This window comes from Condylura cristata, unplaced genomic scaffold (assembly GCF_000260355.1).
Source record: "Condylura cristata isolate star-nosed mole 26May11 unplaced genomic scaffold, ConCri1.0 scaffold00032, whole genome shotgun sequence".
NCBI lineage: Eukaryota > Metazoa > Chordata > Mammalia > Eulipotyphla > Talpidae > Condylura > Condylura cristata.
Genome location: NW_004567133.1, coordinates 6,106,398 through 6,127,139, shown reverse-complemented (window position 1 = coordinate 6,127,139; position 20,742 = coordinate 6,106,398). Strand labels below are relative to the sequence as shown.

The following is a 20,742-nucleotide window of genomic DNA, read 5'->3' as shown; positions in this document are numbered from 1 at the left end:
CCAGCCACGGAGGGGTAGTGAGACAAACTCTGGAACAAGACCCAAGGGGGTAGAGTGTGGCAGGGCAGCGGGTGGCCACGGCTCCGGTCCCCCCGGGGGCTGGGGCTGAGTCTGGTTCCTCTGAGTCCCCTCCACCTGGGGCTGCTTTTCGTGCAAAGTAACTTTTCAGTTAAGAATCGAAGCCGCTCGGGTGCCGTGTGAGAATCACCGGCGCTCTCAGCTGCAGTGGGGGTTCCTCCACCATTCCTCTCACTGACCGAATAATTAGCCCCTCATTTATCAGGTTCACAAAAACACAATTTCATAAATCATCCTGATTAAAGAGGGCACACGTGGCACGTCCGCTCGAGACCCTGGGTAACAGGACGCCGCCGTGACCGTTCGGGCGTCGTGGGGAGACAGAGCAGTGTCCAGAGAGCAGCCCGGCGGTAGAGTTTCCTTCCAGTTGCCTGTAGCCTGAGGCCGCCAAGGCCCTGGCTCCTGGCCCGCGTCCCTGGAGGCTGCTGGTGTGCGCGCCAGCCTGCCTGCTCTCGAGAAAGCGGCCTCAGCCGTGTTTGGAAGCTGTCTCTTAGTTACTTCTGTTTTCTGCTGTTGTCCAACAATCAGGCAACTCCCAGGCTTCGATGCTGGCAGGAGATAAGCAGTCTGTAATGAATGTTCCTGCCACGGGTGTTGAAGAGATGGATGTACCAACAGCTCAAGAAACGTTTAAAAAACAAAGAAACCCCCCCAAAAGCCACCTCCCTACCTCAGCAATGGATTGATTTTTATATTTATCCCCTTCTACTCTGGTGCCGTAAACACTTTTTTCCAACTTTGCAGTGATCACACGCAGCACTTCTACTCAGCCTTTTCCACTGCGCCACTCAGCCCCAAACAGATCACAGGCAAGCCCCCGGTTTCAGCAGACCCTTCCTAGTTACGAGAGCTGCATGAAAGCGCGGTTCCTGCCCCTGGGATGGGATGTTTGGGTGGCCCTCAGCATTTCCTTACGACAAGAACACTGACCCTCTCCAAGCCCAGCCTTTGTGGCCAGGAGCCATTTACCAGAATGTGCATCCTAGGCAAACACCAAGCATATGCCCATTATTTCTTCCCCTGTCATGTCTGGAAAGGTTCTGTGAGTCACCATGTGGCCTGAATTTGCTGGTTTCAACATTATTTTATTAGCTTAGAACTTATCTCTGTTGTGATGAAGACCCTGGAGCCAAATTGCTTGAGTGTATGTCCCTGCCGCTAGGATAGCTAGCTGTGTGACCTTGGGCAAGTTACTTAACCTCTCTGTGCCTCAGTTTTTTTCTCTCTGAAGTGGGGAAAATAATCATAGTTGCCCCTGGAGTTGTTATAAAAATGAATGTCTTAACGGTCCGTCTCTGTTATTTACAGATTCTATACCTGTGAATTTACCCACTGGATAGCATTTGTTGGTAACCCCTAGATTAATGCTTCTAGCACGTCTGCGGTGATTCAAAGACGTGTTGTCCACCTCACACTTCCCAGCAGAGGTAGTTGAAGGCGACGCTCCACCTCCTGTATCAGCTCTCACTCTGTGACAAGTGTCCTTTCCGTCACGTCCTTTGTGCCAGGTTTTTCACATTGTGGTGCTTTTTGGGGGTGCTTCTGCTGTCACAGCTGGCCTCCGGGCAGAGCACTGAGGTGCTGGCTTGTGCTCCTAAGTGGATGAAGAGAATCCACGCGTCAGATAAGCTTCATCCAGGCGAGGGTTAACCCGAGTCCCATGTCACTGTCAGCCACCAAGGAAAGATCTTTGCACAGAAGCTCACACAAACCCAGGCTGTGTGTACTGATGGTTGCTGGAAACTTTGGGGGTAGGGACAGGAGCAGAGGGTCAAGGTCACTCAGTGGCTTCAGGAACATGACAGAAACAGAGCTGGGCTGTTTCTGTTTCTGTCCCAGAAACAGGGCTCTGGGACAGCCTGGTGCGTAGCACACATTTGTGAGGTGGTTGTTGCTGTTTTCTTAGAATTTACACTTTGCTCACTTAGTAGGAACTCACTAAATAAATCGCTAAAAGGATGCACTTGCTCTGTAAGATGGCCGGCTGGCTGTATTTCTCCATGTGCAGAAATATACCTCTTTCGGAGTGGGATACAGATGTTGTGCAGGTCCAAGGGTTTGGTGTCGAGTGGGAGCAGCGTGGAGGGACCGTGGAGGCCGCTGTGTCCTGTCTGTGGCGATGCAGTGTCACTTGTGAGGCTGGAGTTCGGAGAAGCTGAACTGGAGACCCTCTCACTGATTTTGAACAAAAGCCCACATGGATGTGTTCTGTCATTGCATCCGAATGTGAAATGATGACATTGGAGATATCAGGGATGAGTGCTGGAGAACACATTTATTTGCTGAAGCCAAAAATTTAACCCGCCGGGTCTGCCAAAGGATGTTTTCCGATTTGTAGATGTGCTCTGTAGACCCTAATACAACTTTGTTACACACTGAACACAATGCCACTCGCCAAGGGGAAGTAGGACTTGGAACTGGGAAATCCGGGCGCAGATGGCAGGTGAATGCATGCCCGTCTCTGCCATAGCTGCCCCCAGCCCCTAGTCCTCAGCCCCTCCCCACACCTGGCCAGGGATGTGGGCTTGCATTTTTGCTAACATATATTTGAGCCTCAAGAGGTAACAGACAAACCCCTGCAAGACCCAACAGTCTCCCCCTCTCTGCTTCTACTGCATGTATAACGGGCATCTGAGAGGCTGTTTGTAGGGAAGTGCAAGCCCCCGGCCTCCGATTGGAGGTGCTTCGCCATCAGAACCAGGGTTCTCCCCCCAGGCTCACACACTATCCTTTTGCTTCCAGGATACTGAAGCATTTGAAGACCAAGGACCCCATGCAGTTGAGACTAGAGCACTTGGAACAGGGGTTCTCTGTCTATGTCAATGGGGCCAATTCTGAACTGAAGTCCTCGCCTCGGAAAGCTGTCCACCCCGACCTCTCCAGGAGTGCCTCGCACGCCGAGGGGACGCAGGGTGAGCCCAGCCCCATGCTGCCACGAGACTCAGGCTGCTTTGCAGCTAGTGCACCCGGCCACAAGTTAGCGATGTCCACTCGGTCAGAAAAAGACACGTTCTCTTTCATTTCTTTTTAAACTGAATCTTGGACTCCACTCCCCCAGGACAAAGGCAGCCAGAACAGTAAGTTCCTGGCTTTCCATTTCCTAGGTCTCGAGTGCCCGTAATGTAAGGAAACGTCTGGGATCATTCTGCTTGTACCTGATGTTCACTTCCATGTCTTAACTTCAGCGCCTAAGTCCAGTTTGTTTTTTGATTCCCCTGTTCGTTTCTGAATTCAGTTAACCCATACTGTGCATACTTTAAACAGATATCCTATTCCCCATAATAGAAACACAAGCCTGGGGGGTGTTTTGTAGAAAGCCCCCGACCAGCGTGAGACCCTCTCCTCTCCTCACACAGGTTTCAGGGAAGGGCTGGCAATAGGCACCCCAGCCACGGCCACCGGAGCGGGTCTACCCTCCCACAAAAGCATCTCCCCGCTCCTGCAGGCCATGTGTGCGTGCTGTTTTGTAGCCTGCTTCTACATCCTGAGATTGTTTCTGTTGTACATTATGCATATTGTCCCATGGCATGGATGTGCTGTGACTTATCACCCACTCCCTTCAGTGGGCCCTGAGCTCGTGTTCTAATATCTCGCTGCGGTAAACAGCTTGCTATTTCAGACGTTAGGCAGACGCCCTGACGTGCATCGCAATGTCGGTTACAAAATGGCCATCGGTGTGAGCCTCTCATCCCTGCCTCACCAAAACTCCTTCCCTCTGTGATGCAGATGGCGGACGAAGAACCCTATTTCGAGAAACTGAAGAAGCTTTAAGACGCAACTCACGGACAGCTCCCAGCAAAGTCCAGCGCAGAGGATGGCACCAGGTCTGGGGTCCCCCAATCCCCATAGGCAGAATCAAGATGACGGTGGGCTTATGGGAACAGAAATACACCAGAATCCTTAGAACCCCGCAGACAGAGGCTGATTCTGGCTGGGCCCCGCAGAGTTGCCTTCTCTGGTGTGGTACTGGCCTCTGGAGAGTAGAGGCGTCCTCCAGACCCTCTCCTCATGGCCCGCCCTCTGGACAGGTTCAGCCTAACTGCACTCGAGTACCTAGAGGTCAGACTCACAGTCCACTGTAGCAACGTATTTGGAGACCTGGTTTTTATTGAGCACCTACTATATGCCAGGTACAGTCTTAGATGCCAGGGATGCAGTGGGTCATTAAGACAAAACTCCTGCCCAAAGGCCTGAGACACCAGTTTGGGCTCCTGCAGGTGCCCACAGCTTGCGATTCTGAGCACCTGTCAGGTTATCAGATGTGTGCTGAGCAATCAATCACAGCAGATCTGGTCAAGTTTCAATGCCCTCCCTCTTTTAGGATGACTGAAAAGGCAGGACAGGGCTTTCCAAGGGCCACCTTAAGAGGTGACCTCATCAAGACTCAATTTTGGTCTTCTGCCCCATGCTCTGCATCCTAGCCCACCTCATTCTCATTTATACCTTATCTTGAAGTCACCTAGACCTTACTGGGGACTAGTGGGGCTGAATTTGAATGGACTGCACATTCAGATTGTGTGGGGAGATCTTAAAATACAGTGCTCGGGCCAGAGATCCTGATTTGCTTAGTCAGAGTTAAGCCTTTATGTGTGTGTGCGCGGATCTATCTTGTTTCTAAACCTGTGTCACCAAGGTTGGAACAGGGTGACATTTCACACCATACTGAGTGGATGGCGCTGTCATCAAATATGTTTATATTCTCTAACCCATCTTTGCAACAGTCCGGTCAGCCCTGGAGTATGTGTCTTCATTGTGCAGTTGCAGCAGCTGAGGCCAGAAAAGTAACCGAGTCACACAGCTACTGAGGGAGGAGTGTGGCTGTTTCAACCGTTGTGGCTCAAGGCCAGAGGTCTCCCTTCCCACTTCCCTGCAGGGGCTTTCGTGGGGGCTGTGGGGAGATGGAGAAGGGTGCTCCTGCCTTATCTCTGCGCTGAGGCGCTTGGCCTGCCGAGGCACCCGGTCTGGAGGCCTCCTTTTGTCCCCAACAATGAATGTTAATTCCTCACTAATGAGGCCTTTCTCTACTTTCTCACTTCAGACAGTCCTTCTAGTTGTTTTGAGTGCCTCCTATTATCAGAAGCCATATTTGCGTCTTGGATTGTGACTTAATGACTGGCCCTAGAGTCTGTGCAATTTAAAAGGCTTGGTCCAAGATTAATTAGCATCCCGCCCCAGCCTCTCCCTGTGGCCCCACACTTCACAGAGCCTAATCATGGCTAATTTCCTGGCTTCCTGATGCCGCTATGGCTGTAATTGTCCTTCTGCACCGAATCAGTCAGGGGTCAGTCAGTGCCTAACAATGGAGACCACTTGGCTATTTTAAGCAAAAATGAATGTAAGACAGGGAATCAGGTGCTTCCAAAATCCTTGGGCTGGCAGCAGCTGGCTGGGAGCTTAGCTTCCAGGAGTGGTGGCCTCAAATCCCCACACAGGCCTGCAGAAAAACTACCACCTAGCACCTGGGGGAAGGTGAGGGCCTTAGCTGCAAATTGAGGAATCGGGGAGCCACAGACACAACCACTGGCCTCAAAGGTTGCTCCAGCAACCTGCCAAGAAAGGCCGTGCCCACAGCCTGCCCAGCCAAGGTGGGATGGTGCTGAGAAACCCATGACTCCCCCCAAGGAGCCCTCCTTCCCCTCCTTCACTTCCGCTTTCCCTGTCTCTTGTAAGATGGTCTGATGGCTGCACCTACGTTGCATCCGGAACCTCAGAACCTCTCTGAGCTTTGGGCTCATCAATAAAACCTCCCAGGGTCTCTGGGAAGGAAGGTGCACAGTGTAGGTGACAGCTGGCCCATCCCCTTCCGGTAGGAACAGCTTGGCAGGAGGTGACCAAGCTCAGAGAAGTGGTTCAGAGACAAACACTAGAACCCGGTTCCAAGCCTCAGCTCCACCACTCGCTAGTTGTACATTCTTGGGAGGGTTGCTTTACCTCTTGACGCCCGTTTCCTCACCTGTAAAGTGGTCTTGAGAGGGTACCTGCATCAGAGGGCCACAGTGGATGGCACAAGCCGAGGTCTGTAGAGCTCCTGAGCCCTGCTGGTACAGCGGACACACTCTGGGCATGATCTCAGCCCTTGAACTCAGTGTTGGGGCAGAGGCTGAGGGCCTGGAGGCCTCACAAGCTCCTTTACTGTTCAACCCTTCATTTGTTCATGGCCACTTACTGAGCACCTACCAAGCTGTGGACACCTAGGTGCCGGGTCAGTGCAGCGTGTGAGGCAGGCCAGGCCCTGCTGTCCTGGAGGGGTGTCGACCGCGGTTGGTGGGGGTGCCGGGGCCAGAAGCAAGCTTGCCGGTCAGCAAGAGTGAAGAGCCGGGTGAACTGGAGCATGTCTCGGGAAGAGTCACGCTAGGCAGTGGGTGTGGGATGGGCGTGGGACAGGCTTCCTCAGGGGCCACATCTGAGCAGACACCCCAAGTTGGAAGGAGCCAGCCCCAGGAAGATCGTCACGGCACGAGTCTCCCATTGGGGGCATAGTGAGGGCGATGGGAGAGGGGTTGATCTGAGAGGAGACTGGGGTGGCCGCGGTGGTGGCGAGGACGGAGCCACAGGTCAGAGTGGCAGGAGCGCACAGGGCCCAAGTGCCCAGGAGAGAGTCTGGTTTCGCTTTATGTGGGAAAAAACGGGAGGGTTTTCAACAGGACAGCTCCACGCTTGGGTTCATGTTCTGGGAAGATCCCCAGTTGCCGTGGCAGGAGACTCAGGCGGAGGCCGTGAAGCAGGGCCTCAGGATCCCAGAAAGCCCCATCAGCTTCTTCTCTCTGGCCAGCCCCACCGGCGCTGCTCCCATCACTTCAGCTTTCCCACAGTTTTGCCTTTCTCACGCCAGGCTCTTGTTCCTTCAGTGTTCCTTTGTTGAAATTTTCCAAGAGAGAGACCTGGATCTCTCACCTTGTCTCTGTTCCTCGGGTTGTGGCCTGGACCACTGTGAGCTGGATGGGATTCCCACGCTGGCCGTGAAGGCGGTGCCCGCCCCAGTGCTGAGCGGGGACTCGGTCCCGTGCTTGTCACCAGAGGCAGGATGGCAGGACCCGCCGTTGCAGCAGTACCGCCGTGAGCAAGCAGGACGGCCTGAGTTCCTTTGGTACCAAAGACGTAGGGTGAAGTAGAAACTTCATTCACGGTAGACATCTCATGGGGACAGATTTGGGGGTCCGTTGGCTAGAGAGACAGTGTTTGTCCTCACCCTTTGGGGTGGGCAACACCATTCCTGGGCTAGCAGGGATAGGCATTCTGATCAAGGTAGCAGAGGCCTCGTGGCCAGGGGTGGCTAATTCTCAAAAACTACCCCTTCGGAAGAGGGACCGTGGCCCTGTCCCCAAGCTGAGGAGTCACCCACTTGTCCACGCCCGATAGGAGGGACGGGCAGGGCCACATGGTTACCTCGTCATCCGCACTGGCTCCAGCCAGGTGAGCAGGCGCCACAGCGGCCATAGTGAGCCTCAGAGCCACAGCCTCGCTCCCAGCCAGCCCTGCATCCTGCATGCTGCCACTTGTTATCTTGCCACTTTTCCTGGGTCTCCCCTAAACTCTCGAGTCACCAATCGCCTTTCCTCTGATCAAACCTTCCTTTGCCTCTCCCAGTAGGTTAGATTTCCCCACTTAGGGTCTCATCCAGCAATTAGGAAGCAGTTTTGGGTAGCGCTGTCCCCACCGACACAGGCTGCCTCAAGTGCACAGGCCAGAGGTTCCCTGGCCAGAATGTCACCATCACCCAGTGCCGCCAGGAGGCTGAGCAGCTCACCCTGGAACACCCTTGCTGGGGCTGTCCAATTCCGGGCACTCTGGGAAGGCAAATGGCAGTGGCTGGGCTGGTTGCTTATTGGCTCCAACGCTGGTGGTGATAAATGGGTTCTTGTTGGTACTGTCCTCCCCCACCCCCGCTTCCCGGCTGTAGATCTTTCCACCGCTCTCCGTGGATTAAGATTTATGGCTTCCTCAGCCTTGTAATACTTGGGTGGACAGCGGCCTAATCAACAGAGCCGTCGTTTACCAAAACGCTGTCAGATTTGATGAACGTCATCGGCTCTTAGCATTAAATTGGTAGTGAAGGGATTGGCCTTCCAGCAATTTACTGGGGGGTGGGCTTTCCTTAAAGGTCTGGAAAGCGAGTTCATTGCAATTATTAAAGCGGTGGCTATGCTTCCGGTCAGCCGCACTCTCCCGTTCCCTGCGGTGGCTGAACAGCTCACACACCTCCAGGAAGTCTCCCAAGGGACATGTGAACTGCGTGGGGCCGGTTCCTTTGTTTTCCTCTTCCTGGGTTTTGAAACTCAGCGAGGACAAGAAATGAAATCACCCATAGAGCACCAGCCTTACAGCAACCCTGCACAGAACTGGCCCAGCGTCCAGCACTGTGACTTGAAAAGATCAGACGAATCTAGGAAGAACAGATCAAAAAACCGAAACGGCCTCCCACCTCCCCCATCTGCCTCTGCCACTGTTGTTAGAGCTGCGTCCTCTGGAGGGAGCCATCGGCACACCGTGCACCCTGCACAACCGCACAGGGCAGCCCCCGGCCTCGCTCGTCCTCCAGTGGCAGTGGCTTGAAGGCTCACCTCTCAGAACACTGGCCAGGGGGCGGCAGATACAAATAGCTCTTGGCGGACGAGGTGCCGACTGTGGCAGGGAACCAAACAAGCCGGCTTGGACGGGCAAACGGGCGCACAGGTGTTTGGGTGTCAGGGCTTGTAAGTGCTGTCCCGGTGTGTGGGATACTGCCGGGCCTGCCCCCGTGCGGGAGCTGCAAGTGGGCAGGGGCGCAGCCGCTCAGAAACGCCCACGGCAGGTGCAGCAGCCTCGGCCCGGGCTGGCGGGAGCACAGGCCTCCTCCTGCGGTTGGGAAGTGGGAGGCAGGGAGACCAGCTCTGGGGGCTGCTTTGGAACCAGCCTGGGCTCCTTGACCAGGTGGGCGTCCTCCTGTGGGAGGGGCTGCGCGCCCGCCCCTCCCAGCCGCAGCAGAGGCGCCTCCCTGGGCCCGGGTGGGAGAGCAGGCCAGATGGAGGGGCTATTTATTCCCCTCCCTGACACCCACTCAGCATTTAGAAACTCTTTCAGGACCACATGAGTTTTGTCACATGTTGCTTCATAAACACGCTCCTCCGATGCGTGTGCTGTGAACTTGAGGCCGGGGCATTGGGGTTTGTTGTTGTTGTTTTTTAGAATTTTTTTATAGCTTGACTTGTTTCCAGAATCCTGCATGCAGTCAGTACCCAGCAAGGACTTGCTGATTCGGTGCCTTCACGCCTACTGTCAACTTGTCTGCTGACATGGTGTGACAAGCCGTTGGGCGAAGCTCCTGGGAAGGAAGAAGTTTACTTCAGGAGGAAGGGAGAGGGGTGTGCAGATGGGCCACTCCTGGGCGCCCCCCCCCCCCGGGCTCTTTCTCATGTTGCCATTGAGATGGGACCACAGAGCCACAGTGGCCCAGCGCTCTCTTGCCAGTGGGAGCGCTCGGGTCAGGCACGGTGTAGCAGCTCCCCAGCTCTGGGGTCTCGCCCAGCTGCCAAGAGACAGTCTCGGGTAGCGCTGCCCCCACTGACACAGGCTGCCGCAGGTGCAGGGCCCGAGGGCCCCTGAGCCAGACCGTCAGAGTCACCCAAACGCCGGCCAGGAGGCTGAGCGGCTCCCCTGTAGGCCCTTCCGGGGGTCTCCAGTTCTGAGGAACACAACTGCTCCCGACCTACTTTCTGTCACCTGGCAACTGCATCTCTTTGGCTCCCCTGAACCAGTCTCCCAACCCCCTCAGCCATGGTTATTGACCATTGGAATCGATTGCACTGACTGACCAGGCCCGAGCCACAGGCTCTGCTCACGGCCTTTGCTCCAAGACCACGTGAACACTCGGATGGGGGGTGGGGAGGCAGGAGAGTTTCCCCAAAGAAACGCTTTTACCAGAAGACAGCGCCTCACGCCGGTCAGGCAGAAACAGCAGGCCCCCGCCAAAGCCTCACGGACCTCACGGTGCTCAAACGCGAATGCGCTGTGAATCTCCGGGGCGTGTTAAAATGCAGGGTCTGATTCTGAGGTGGGGGGGAGGGGATGAGGCATTTGTCACAGCATTCCCGGAGAAGCCACTTCTGCGGGTCCACGGACGGCAGGTGGGGCAGCCAGGCTCGTCCAAAAGCCTCTTCTTCTGGATAAAGGAACATAAACCCACGGAGGGCCAGGCTGGGCCTTGTGCCCACGGGCCTCCCTCAGTGCTGCCGCCCTCCCTCCTCTCCCACCCTCCCGCCTCTTCTCCGGCAGCTTCTTCCCCAGTAGAAGGCCTCCTAGCATTTGGGCGTTATCAAGTGGCTCCTGGCGGGGGGAGCAGCCGGCTCTCCACGGAGTTAGCGTAGAAAATCTCCCTCAGATGAGCTTCAAAGCCTCTGTGGCTTCATCCTGGGCTGAGGCAGGAAGGCTTTGGCCCGGAGGTCCCTGGCGTTCTGTATTCTGTGCAGGCTGCCCTCCATGAACCCCACTGCTGAAGCCAGCGGATGTTGTCTGGGGCAGGGACGCCGCGCTTGGAACCCGAGCCCCGGGCGGCGAGGTGGATGGTCCAGAGGAAGGCAGAGCCCAGCAGACAGTTCCAGAATCAGCCAGGCGCCCGCACAGGCTGGAGGGCATGGCCAAGTGGCGGGACCGCTGGTGACGGACAGGTGCGCCTCGGCACCTTCCTTCTGCTGCTTCCTGGGTCTCCGGCAGGCCCGCTCCCAGCTGCCTTTTCAGCCTCACCCATTCTCTCCCCCAGATCCGTCTCCCAGTGCCCAGCACTGCCTCCTCTCAGGAAATTCTTCAGTTTTCCACTCTTCTCCCCGAAAACCCCAATACCAGGCTGGACACGCATCCTTCACAAGCCTGTCGGCAGCCGTGCGATGTGGCGGTGTAGAAGCAGGCGGGTCCGCAAACTACGGTCAGATCTCACGGCAGCCTGTCTGTGAGCTACAGGGGGTCAGGGCTGGCAGAGCCACCTGACGGAGCCTCGAATCTGGCCTCTGCTGCGTCCTGGCTGTGTACCTTGGGCAAGGGCCTTCCAGCCTGAGGCGACTGTGAGCACTCAGTGAGCCAGGGCTCGGGAGGCATTTGGAGGTGTGCAGGTCAGCCGGTCAGCGTGCAGTGAGAGCAGCGAGCACAGGGCTCGGGGGAGGACAGTGTGGACTGTCTCGAGGAAGGAGCTGTGTCCCATCCCTGAGGGTCTCGTGGTATCGTCTTCTTCATTAAGATAATAGTGTGTTGACTAAGTTTTTGGGGAAATGAATCTGGCCAGGGTGAGGGGCTCTAGCGCCAAGCTGGACACAAGAGGGGGTGCACAGCCCAGCCACATCCCCTCGACCAGGCAAGAGACTCATGCCCACGGCTCGCGGGCCTCTTCCGTCTCGGGATGGAGAGTTTAAGGAGGCTCGTGCTCGGGTTCCGGCACCTGCGGGGCCACACCTGGGAGAGGCTGTCTGGCTCGCTCCACCCTGGTCCTGGCTGTGAACCCCAAGCCGGACACAGCCAGCCTGAGCCCAGAGCCAGGAGGGGAGGGGACCCTCTCCTTACTTGACTACTAGGTGATGCCCTGGGCTGGCTTCCAGGGGCCACATACACTTGAGGGAGGTCTGTCCCCTCTGTAGACCCGATGCAGTCTCAGTTACCAGGACAGCCCCCAGCCCCGGTCACACCCCCACGCTCGGCGTCACGTCCCTGCCCCGAGAGCTGGCATCACTGGGTCACGTCGAAGGCAGTTCTCTGATGGCCATGTCATTCGCGCTGCTTCGACTGCTGCCCGGGGGCTCGCTGGCCCGACTTGCCTGGGGTAGCACGAGGCGTAAGCACTGGAGGTCGAGGAGGCTAGCGGCTGCCAGAGTGTCGATGCCAGGCCCTCTGCTCACGTGAGCACCCCCCGTACAACCACAGACCGAGCCGAGCACCCGAAGCCAGACATCAACTAGCCTTCAGCTCAACTGTGTGTAGCGGACCCCCCACGGGGGCTTAAAGACGATGTCGTGTCGTTTTTCTCACTTGAACAAGGTATTTGGAGGCCAGGCAGCTGGGAGAGGGGGTCGATGCCTCAGGGGCCCAGGCGCCTGTTTTCCCACTGGCAATCCTTAGCAATGGGACCCTCTTCTGTATTTTCACGAGATGCTGTTTTGCTCTAAAACACCCCACCCACATTCCACCAGGAGGGAGGGCAGGAGGGAGAAGGCACCAGTCCTGCATCGCCCTGTGATCCTGACTCAGGGTAATAGCAGCATGTAGGGGACTTGGGCCGCTCGCATCAGCTGCAAGGGCCTCCAGGGATGTGACCGTCTGAAAAGTCACTAAAACGTTCTACTGAACATGCTTTGGGCAGTAGGAATTGGAAGGAGGTGGCGTGACCCAGGCAGCCAGCCGGCCGGTGCAAGAAGGTCAGGGCAGGACTGGGGGTGCGCAGACTTATCTCCCACCTTGCCATGCCCCGCGGAAGCACTGGTCCCCCCGCCTCGGAGCATTAAGATGTTTCTTCCTACATCTGAAACATTCGCAATTTTTGTGTCTAGAAATCTGTGCAGATCAGAACAGAAGCTGGCCCGCGGCTCCACATCGAGCCTCCTCTGGACTGTTCTCAAGACTCTGAGCCAAGTGGGGATGCGGCTGTCAAGGCCAAGGATGCCTCCGGGGATCACCCACAGGTAGGACTGGCCTCGGCGCCTGCACAGCAGCTGGGGTGGCAGCTCCTCTCTCCTCTGCTTGCTGCCACCTTCCCTCACGCCTGCAGTCATTTCCCACCCCTCAGGGGGCCCGTAACCAGCTGCGAGATGCCAAGCTCGGCAGCCCCTGTCCAGAGGTCAGTAAGGCTGGTGCCTAACCTGGACAGGCAGCGGCATACCACCCTGTATCCCGAGAAGGAGCTCAGAGGTGTGACCAGGCGTAGCAGGACCGAGAGGGTCAGTCTCCAGGAAGGCTTCCGAGAGGAAGTGACACTGGCCCGGGTCCTACAGTCTGGGACGGGTGTGAGGGCCAGGGCGAGGTAGGCACGCAGAGCCAGTCCAACCTCTGCGCCTGGGTGTGTGCCCGTTGTGAAGGATTTTGAGTGGCACCCGCCGGAGCAGCGGGACCCACACGTGGAGGCAGCCAGGGTCCTGTGTGCACCTACAGTCCACGGCCCTGTGGCGCGGACGGCGGCGATGTCGCCGTCACCCCCTTCCTCGGGCCCTCACTCCACTTCCATCATCCAAGGCTGCAGAATGATGTGCCAGGCTTCCGTTCAGCAAGCTTTCGTCAGCCGCCTGCTGTGGGGCATCAGGCCCTGTCCCAGGGACCAGCCACAAAGAACAAAACTGACAAGGAACCCCCTCTCAACTCATCTTCGGGTGGGGGGAAAAGACAGACAGTAAAGGATAAGACTGTGAGGTCATTTCAGACGTTTGCACATCTATGAAGAAATCGGGAGAAGGTGGTTTGATGAGAGGGCAGTGTTAGAGGGGGCGGGGAGGGCAGGAGGGTTCCTGGGGTACGGCATGTCAGCCGACTCTGACGGCTAAGGAGCTATCCAGGCAGTGAGCAGTGGGCCGCACTGCAGACATGGGGACGGAAGGGCAGTGACTTGAGACTGGGCTTGTTCAGGCTTGTTTAGGGGCACGATGCAGCACACCAAGAGCCAGGGTGGGGGAGCAGAGATAAGGTGAGATTGGGGGGCAGTGTGGTTCTGCAGAGGCCAGGCAATGCACGGTGGGGGCTAGGCTGGGAAGGAGAGTTGGATTTTGTTCCAGGGAGTCACTTCTATGATTAGAACGTGTGCACAGATACCTACCTGGTTATTTATAAGCGGGATTATTGAGAGGCCGCGGTCAACGTCAAGTCGGTGAGCCAGTCCCGCCCACTTTACCAGAGGGGTGTTTCTCAGGCTGCAGAGTTAATAGCCTCGCTGGAGGCCCAGAGTGTCGTTCCCGCATCTTGCTTCTATACCAAAACCCTGCACTCATGCAATGAAACCTGTAACGGAGACGGGGGTGTTGTCCAGGCCGTTACTCTGCTGCGTGTCCCGTCCGCCTTTGCTCAGAGCGGAAGGACAGACGAGGAGGAAGGGATCGCTCGGTTTCACATCCCAGCTGCAGAAAGCCTGAAAGTTAATTGGAAAATTTTGTCTGCCCAGAAAAACGAAGTCCTTCTCACTAGAACAAGCCAATGACCTTGTTTCCCTTCCCAGTCCAAAGAATTGGGACTTCACAGTAGGCAAAATTGTGGACTGTATTGCTTTTTGCACCTGAGTCCCCCACGCCACTACCTCCCCCCGCCCCCAACCAAACCCTCCCCTGCCGGGGGTCCATCTGTGAGCATAGGCAGCAGTACTTTCTCCCTATCTGGGGGGCTGCTTTTTAGCAAGCCCAGAAGGTTCCCGCCCAGCCCCACCCCACGTAACCACTGTGCGTCCACATGCCTCAGGCAGGCCACAAGGGCATTTCTGCTTCCACTTTGGCCCACCAATGTCAAGTCCTGTTAAAGGAACATATACCCCCTCTTTGTAAGCACCCCAGCCCCCTACCACTCTACGGCCTGCCCCTCACAAGCCGTTAAGCCCCGTTAGCATTCCTGCGTGCTCGGAATCAGCAATGCCTCTTTCCGCCAGCACTTAATTGCACCCCTGCGAGTGCTTGATCGCATCCCTTTCTTTCCTTCTCCCGGGCTTGAGGGGCACGCCATGAGGCTTCACAGTCACTTTCCCCATGGAGTTATTTTCCTGCTAAGTGAAAGAGTAAGATGGCAATGCCAGTGTGCAGCAGACACTGCCCCAAGAGGCGCGGTTTGCACAGGGCGCGGGGAGGGCAGGCCGCGGTGAGGCATGCTCAGACACCTGCCATTTGCCGGTGCACACACAGCAGCCGGCCACGCGTCTGCCTGTGTCCTTCTCGTCGGGCCTTTGCTGCTGAAACACGTCAGCCTTTTCACCTTCAGTCGTATCCTTGTTCACCTCAATTTCTCAGCGGCTCTGAGATCCCGACCCGGCATGCTTCAGACACAGCCTCTTATGCTTCAGACACAACCTCTTAGCCTCCAGCCCCTTGACTTTTGGCTCACATGGTGCTTTTAAAAGACGTGAATGGCTGACATTTAAGAATCAGCAGAGTCCATGTCAAAATCTGAATCCAGGGCTGCCCTGGAGAGATGGGAAGATTTGGGAGCCAGGCTTTACCCCCCCCCCGCCCCCCGCAGTGGCCGGGACCAAGGGCAGCTGGCCCCGACTGGGTGTGCACCCTGCGCACGGACCCTCACAGGTCCCAGACACTCTTCCAGACACCGACGATGGACTCTGCCAGGAGGTGCTAGGGCTTCTAGGAAAAATGGCAGAGTCAGGGGCTGGAGACAGTTGGGTGGGGACTGCCACTTTTGGGGGAGGGGAGGGTGAACGCCTGGCCAGCTGATGTGGGAGCACAGACCGCAGGAAGCCAGGGAGTAGCTGCGGGAAGGCAGTGAGGGCCACCGCGGAGCTCCAGGGCGACAGGTGCATGAGTTGCAAGGCCAGGACCCGGCTCAGCCCGCTTAGGGCTGCGAGAAAGTGCTAAAGCAAAGGGATTCTAATTCCTGTGAGAGGCGGAGTTGGGCTGAGTAGTCTCGCAACTCCCGGGAAGGGAGGGCACGCCCTTCCAGAGACTTCCATCAGAACGCCAGGCTTAGTCCTGTGGGGTTTCCTGAGCTGTGTGTCGTGGTGGGTGCTGTGTGCTGTCATCCATCCGCGTGTGAGGCTTGAGACAAAGTAGAAGTTTCTCTGTTAAGATTTTTTGCTCTGATAGTCTATGATGAATATAAAAAAAAATTCAACTGATGCAAAGATAATAAGAATTCTTTTATATGCCACTGCCCCAGAGACCCCTGCTGGGAATAGGTGGGTAGGTAATTGTTAGGCTAAACGCTGTGTCTGTCCTTAGGACCTGAGGAGAAGCTTACCTGGAATATTCCGTTCCTGGCTTCTTCCCAGTGAGTGCTCTTTCCTGAGCTCAGTTACCTGACCAGGCCCGCAGAACGTGTCAGGTGATGGGAAGACCTGACCGGAGGGCCTGGTCTGAGATTTCCCTTCCGTTGGGTGGATCCTGGAGTGGAAGGAGTTGGCTGTGTCCCCATAATGGCGATTCAGTGTTTTAAAGTCGCCGTGCTCGCTGACGCGTGCAGAAAATAGACCCACCTGTCAGGGCTGTGTCGACCAGGTTGAACCACGATCCTTGGCCAGGCAGCCCCAAGGCACCCCGCTCCTGGCAGGGCTCCACTGCCAGCCTCCCTAGTATTCATCAGTTTCACGGGTGAGACTTTACAAATGGGGGCTCATTGTAAGACCAGCCCTGTCAGGCATGTGCTTCTGCTGTGGCAGATAAAGCCATTGAGCAAGTGTCTTTTTTTTTTTTTTTAAAGATTTATTTTATTTGTACATACAGAACTGGGGTACAGGCCAGAGGTGCAGGGGCGGCGAGAGGCTTCACCAGAGACAGAGTGGGGAGCAGAACAGGCAGATCGACGAAGTACACTGCTGAGGGGAGCAACGGGCGGGTCAGGAGAGGTCTGTGGCGCCATGTGGTCACCTCCGGGGCAGGCGGGAATCGAACTCATGCGGAAGCGGCTTTAGCTTCTCAGTGCTGTGCTTTAACCCGCTGTGCCACCAGGGAGGGCCGAGCAAGTGTCTTTTTCTAGAATCATTTTTATTGTTATTTTCACAGAAGTGGGACTTATGCCCTCCATCACTCTGATAACCCCGCCCTTTTCACTCACCAACAAGTGCAACCATCTCTCCACCCTGGTGCTCGCTGCTCAACCATCTGCACCCAGCGCTCCGAGCACTGTCCTGGGAGCCAGCAGCCTAGGCTTGGGACCACAGCACATACTTGCTATGTCCCTGCAGTGGTGTGGGCCAAGAGCTGGGCGGGTCAGGTCAGCTGTGGAGCGAGAGAATGGCCTAGAGGCCAGGAGAGGGTGTGCAGGGCCAGAGGTTGCTTTTACCATCCTCGTTCTCTCTGCTTGTCTCCAGGACACCAGCTCTCCCACCAGCACCACGCTCTGTGATTTTAATTTCTCCCTTCTGAACTCACGTGGATGTCCGGACCCGCCAAGCAATACAGACAAAGAAAGGATCCTCTTAACTATTCAGGATGTGATGGTAAGATTGATTTTCAGCATCCTCACCGTGAAGAGCCAGCGTGTTTCTCAGAACCAACTAGCTGGGAAAATGACTCAGATTAGCAACAGGATTTGGCTTTCACAAAAGAGCCTATGGCCCACCCAGCCAAAGGTTTAAGGCACCACTCAACAGTCTTAACTTAATGGTGTTATCTCTTTGTTTAACGACAGTAAATTCTCACTTGAGCACTTACGAAGGGCAGCGCACTAGATGGAGTACGTATCACCGTCTCTACATTATCCCCGTGAGTTAAGTGCGAGGTGTTTTCATGCCTGTTTCATAGTTTGAAGAAATGAGAAGTGCTGTTGCTTGCCCAGGCTGGAAGCCCAGGCACCACGACCCTTTGTTCCTTGGCATTAACAGTCACAGCCTGTGAATTGCACTGACCTGTTTTTGCTTCCGAAAGTGCCTAGCTGTCCTTAGGGGGACAGTCTGAATATTATTGATGTTCTGCCCGGAAGCAAGGTGCTCAGAGGTGACCATCCATCAGCTGTGCTTAACTGTGTTAAACACAGATCAAGAGGCCCACCCCCAGCCAGCTGCCTCAGACCCCCGTGACCCCAGACTGGGCACAGTGGTGGAAAATGTGATTCAGAAATGAAATCCAGTGAGGAAGCATCAGACAGACCCACATAGAGGCTCAGTCTACACCTCCACTGGCCTGGAATTTCCGACCATGTCAGCGGCATGGGAGACAGAGAAAAATGTTCCCCATTGAAGGAGGCTAAAGAGGTGTCAGTTACCCGTGGGCTGGGGGTGGGAGAGTGGCTGTATATTTAAGGGTGCCTTCGGGAAAGCAATGGACTATGTTTCATTAGAAAATTTGGTATGGATGGTAAATGCTCTGAGTTCAGTAAGCCCTGTGGTGGTTGCATAAGCCTACTTGTTCTCAGCACACGCTGCAGTGTGTAGGCATGAGGGGAGGTTGTGCCGGCAACGAATACATACACGGGCCAGAGGAAAGAATAGGTGTTTGCATACTGACAAGGAGAAATGGGAGGAGAGAGAAATGTGACAAAATGCTAACAGTTGGTGAATGTAGGTGAAGGGTGTTGGAGGATTCATTAGACTATTCTGATAAGTTTTCTGTGGGTTTTAGATTTTTTTTTTCCAAAATGACAAGTTTTTTAAAAGGTGGCACATCAAAGAGGCGGGACCAACGAAGAAAGAAAGGGAGAGAGCTAGGAAAAAGAGGCCGGTTTAAAAGGCTCGGTGGGGTTGTATTGCCCTCAGTTCTCTCGTGCAAAATGTGGCAGTCGGGGACACGGGAAGAAGGCTACCTGGAGTGTCTCTGTGTCGGCTTCTCCCAGACAGCATGCCAGAGCTGCAGCTAGCTAAAATTAAAAAGCAAACTAAATAAGTAACAACGACAGACGCCCAGGTCTTCCCAACCAGAAGTTCTGATTCTGACCCTGGGTTTGGCCTCAGACCTGGTTTCTCTTTTCAAGCACCCACATGGCTATAATTTACAGCAATATTTGAGAACCACTGTGCTAAGCAAAGGACAGAGCTGTGGATCTCAAAATTTACCTAGGCTACTTGTTTCAAACGCCAATTTTAGGTCTGATTTTTAAGCCAGCAGAATTTGTACCTAGGAGGTTGCCAAATTTTAATGAAAGTACTCTTTCATTAAACGGTGATTCTGGCCCTCCCTGGTGGTGCAGTGGGTTAAAGCGCAGCACTAAGAGTTCGATCCCCACGCCCGGAGGTGACCACATGGCGCGGCAGACCGCTCCTGACCCGCCCGCTGCTCCTCTCAGCAGTGTACTTCGTCCATCTGCCTGTCCTGCTCCCCACCCTGTCTCTGGTGAACCCTCTCACTGCCGCTGCACCTCTTGCCTGTACCCCAGTTATGTATACACAAATAAATAAATCTTTAAAAAAAAATGGGCAGACCTGAGCCAGAAGACCTGAAGATTCGAGCCCACTTTTCAAATGGAAAGTTTGAGAGCTACTTTGGGCTTTTTTGTCCTGGATTTGGTGGCTTTAAAACCGAAGATGTTTAAAAGCTCCAAGTCAAAAATCTTTTCTACATTATGTATTGTATATTATTACCATAATATAACAATCCAGTACAAAATTAAATAAAACTGCAAGCAAAAACCCATCAAGGTTCATAAAAGTCAGAAGGGATGGAAGGGGCTCCGCCCTTATTTTTGGAAACCATACCCTACCCTCTGGAGACTCAGGTGGGGCGAGAGGAAAGCACGAAGGAAGTCAGGAGCATCCTAGTCAGGGATGCGTTCTACTCAGAATATTCACCATTAGTTTTAAGAAAAGACATGTTATATTCAACATTCTCTTATAAGAACACAAGGAAGTCTTAATCTTTCAGAAATATTTTCATAGAAAGTTGTTCTTTTAGGTTCTTTACTCCTTAAAGAGGTGAAATTTTAGATACCTTGAAAATGAATATTCAACCTTTCTATTTGTTTTTTGCTCCTTTTCACCCGGTTCAAAATATGTCTCAAACTTGAGAAAAAACAATCCACAGAAAATAGGAGCATGTAGAAGAGTTAGATATGACTTGAAAATTTTATATTCAAGCTAAGGGGAGAGATACAGTGAAGAATGCTGGAGGATGTTCAAAAGGAGGCCTGGATGGATAAATGCAAGGATCAACTTCTGCTCCCAGCTGCCTGGGGTATTGTACAACTGTATCATTGTTGCTGTTTGATTTTGAATTAAAAATCTTTTCTTCTGAGCATGCTCCCCCCTTTCTGCCCTGTTCCCCACCACTCCCTATTAGGCAGCACTGATACTCACATTACCACTTAATGCTATATTGTATCTACTGAAGATGCAGGAGTTTGTGGCCTCCGATTCAGGGAGTGGAAAACGCAAGTGACTGTGGCTCTTTGCGCCTGATGAGGGTTCTGTGGGCTCTTCCAAGAGCGGACTTGGCTAAGTGGAGTCCTTGTTGCCTCCTGTATAACAAGACAGAACAAACCCAGTATTTCCTGTGCCTGTCAGTCCTGAAATCATAAAGCTTAGGTGTAGTTTATGGGTGTTGCCATATTGCAAAATCCACAGGAGTTAAGAATGCATGGAGCCCCGACTCATCCAAGGACAATTTTGGTAGACTTTCAGAAGTTACATATTTAGACAGTCCCAACACAGATCTAAGCTTCTTGATGCACTGCTTTGGTGTGTGCTATGCTTCTGGTTCCTAGAAAAGTGCCTAGCATAGAGTGAGTTTGCAAATAAATCTTTGTTAAGCAAGTGAATTGAATAATTGATTGACGAATCAATGGGTGAGTGAGTGGTATAGATGTTGACACTCTGGCACACCCACATACGCTGAGTTCAGTCATCACATCAGTAAGTTATAATTAAGATGACAATATTTTCCAAACTATGCATCAGGACATGTAATCTGACAATGATTTTTTTTTTTTTTTTTTTTTTGTGCTGAATTGAGTTGGATAACAGCTAGGATCAGGCACCCCAGAGATTGCAATAGATGGTGACTCTGGATGGAACTAATAAAATGCAAATGGAGACATAGGTGGAAGAACAGTTTGTGGAAAAGAGGTGCCTTTGAGCCAAATGCC

General features: G+C 54.2%; 1 protein-coding gene across 2 annotated transcripts in view; it reads left to right on the top strand.

The window, feature by feature from the left end:
• KIAA0556 (KIAA0556 ortholog) overlaps positions 1 to 20,742 on the top strand; it is a 148,412-nt gene that overhangs the window by 38,271 nt on the left and 89,399 nt on the right. For both annotated transcript variants that reach the window (XM_012732019.1, XM_012732018.1), the window contains exons 4-7: positions 2,821 to 2,990; positions 3,805 to 3,902; positions 12,585 to 12,716; positions 17,039 to 17,167. In XM_012732019.1, the coding sequence (XP_012587473.1) occupies positions 2,821 to 2,990; positions 3,805 to 3,902; positions 12,585 to 12,716; positions 17,039 to 17,167 (529 nt within the window). The remainder of the gene's footprint in view (positions 1 to 2,820; positions 2,991 to 3,804; positions 3,903 to 12,584; positions 12,717 to 17,038; positions 17,168 to 20,742) is intronic.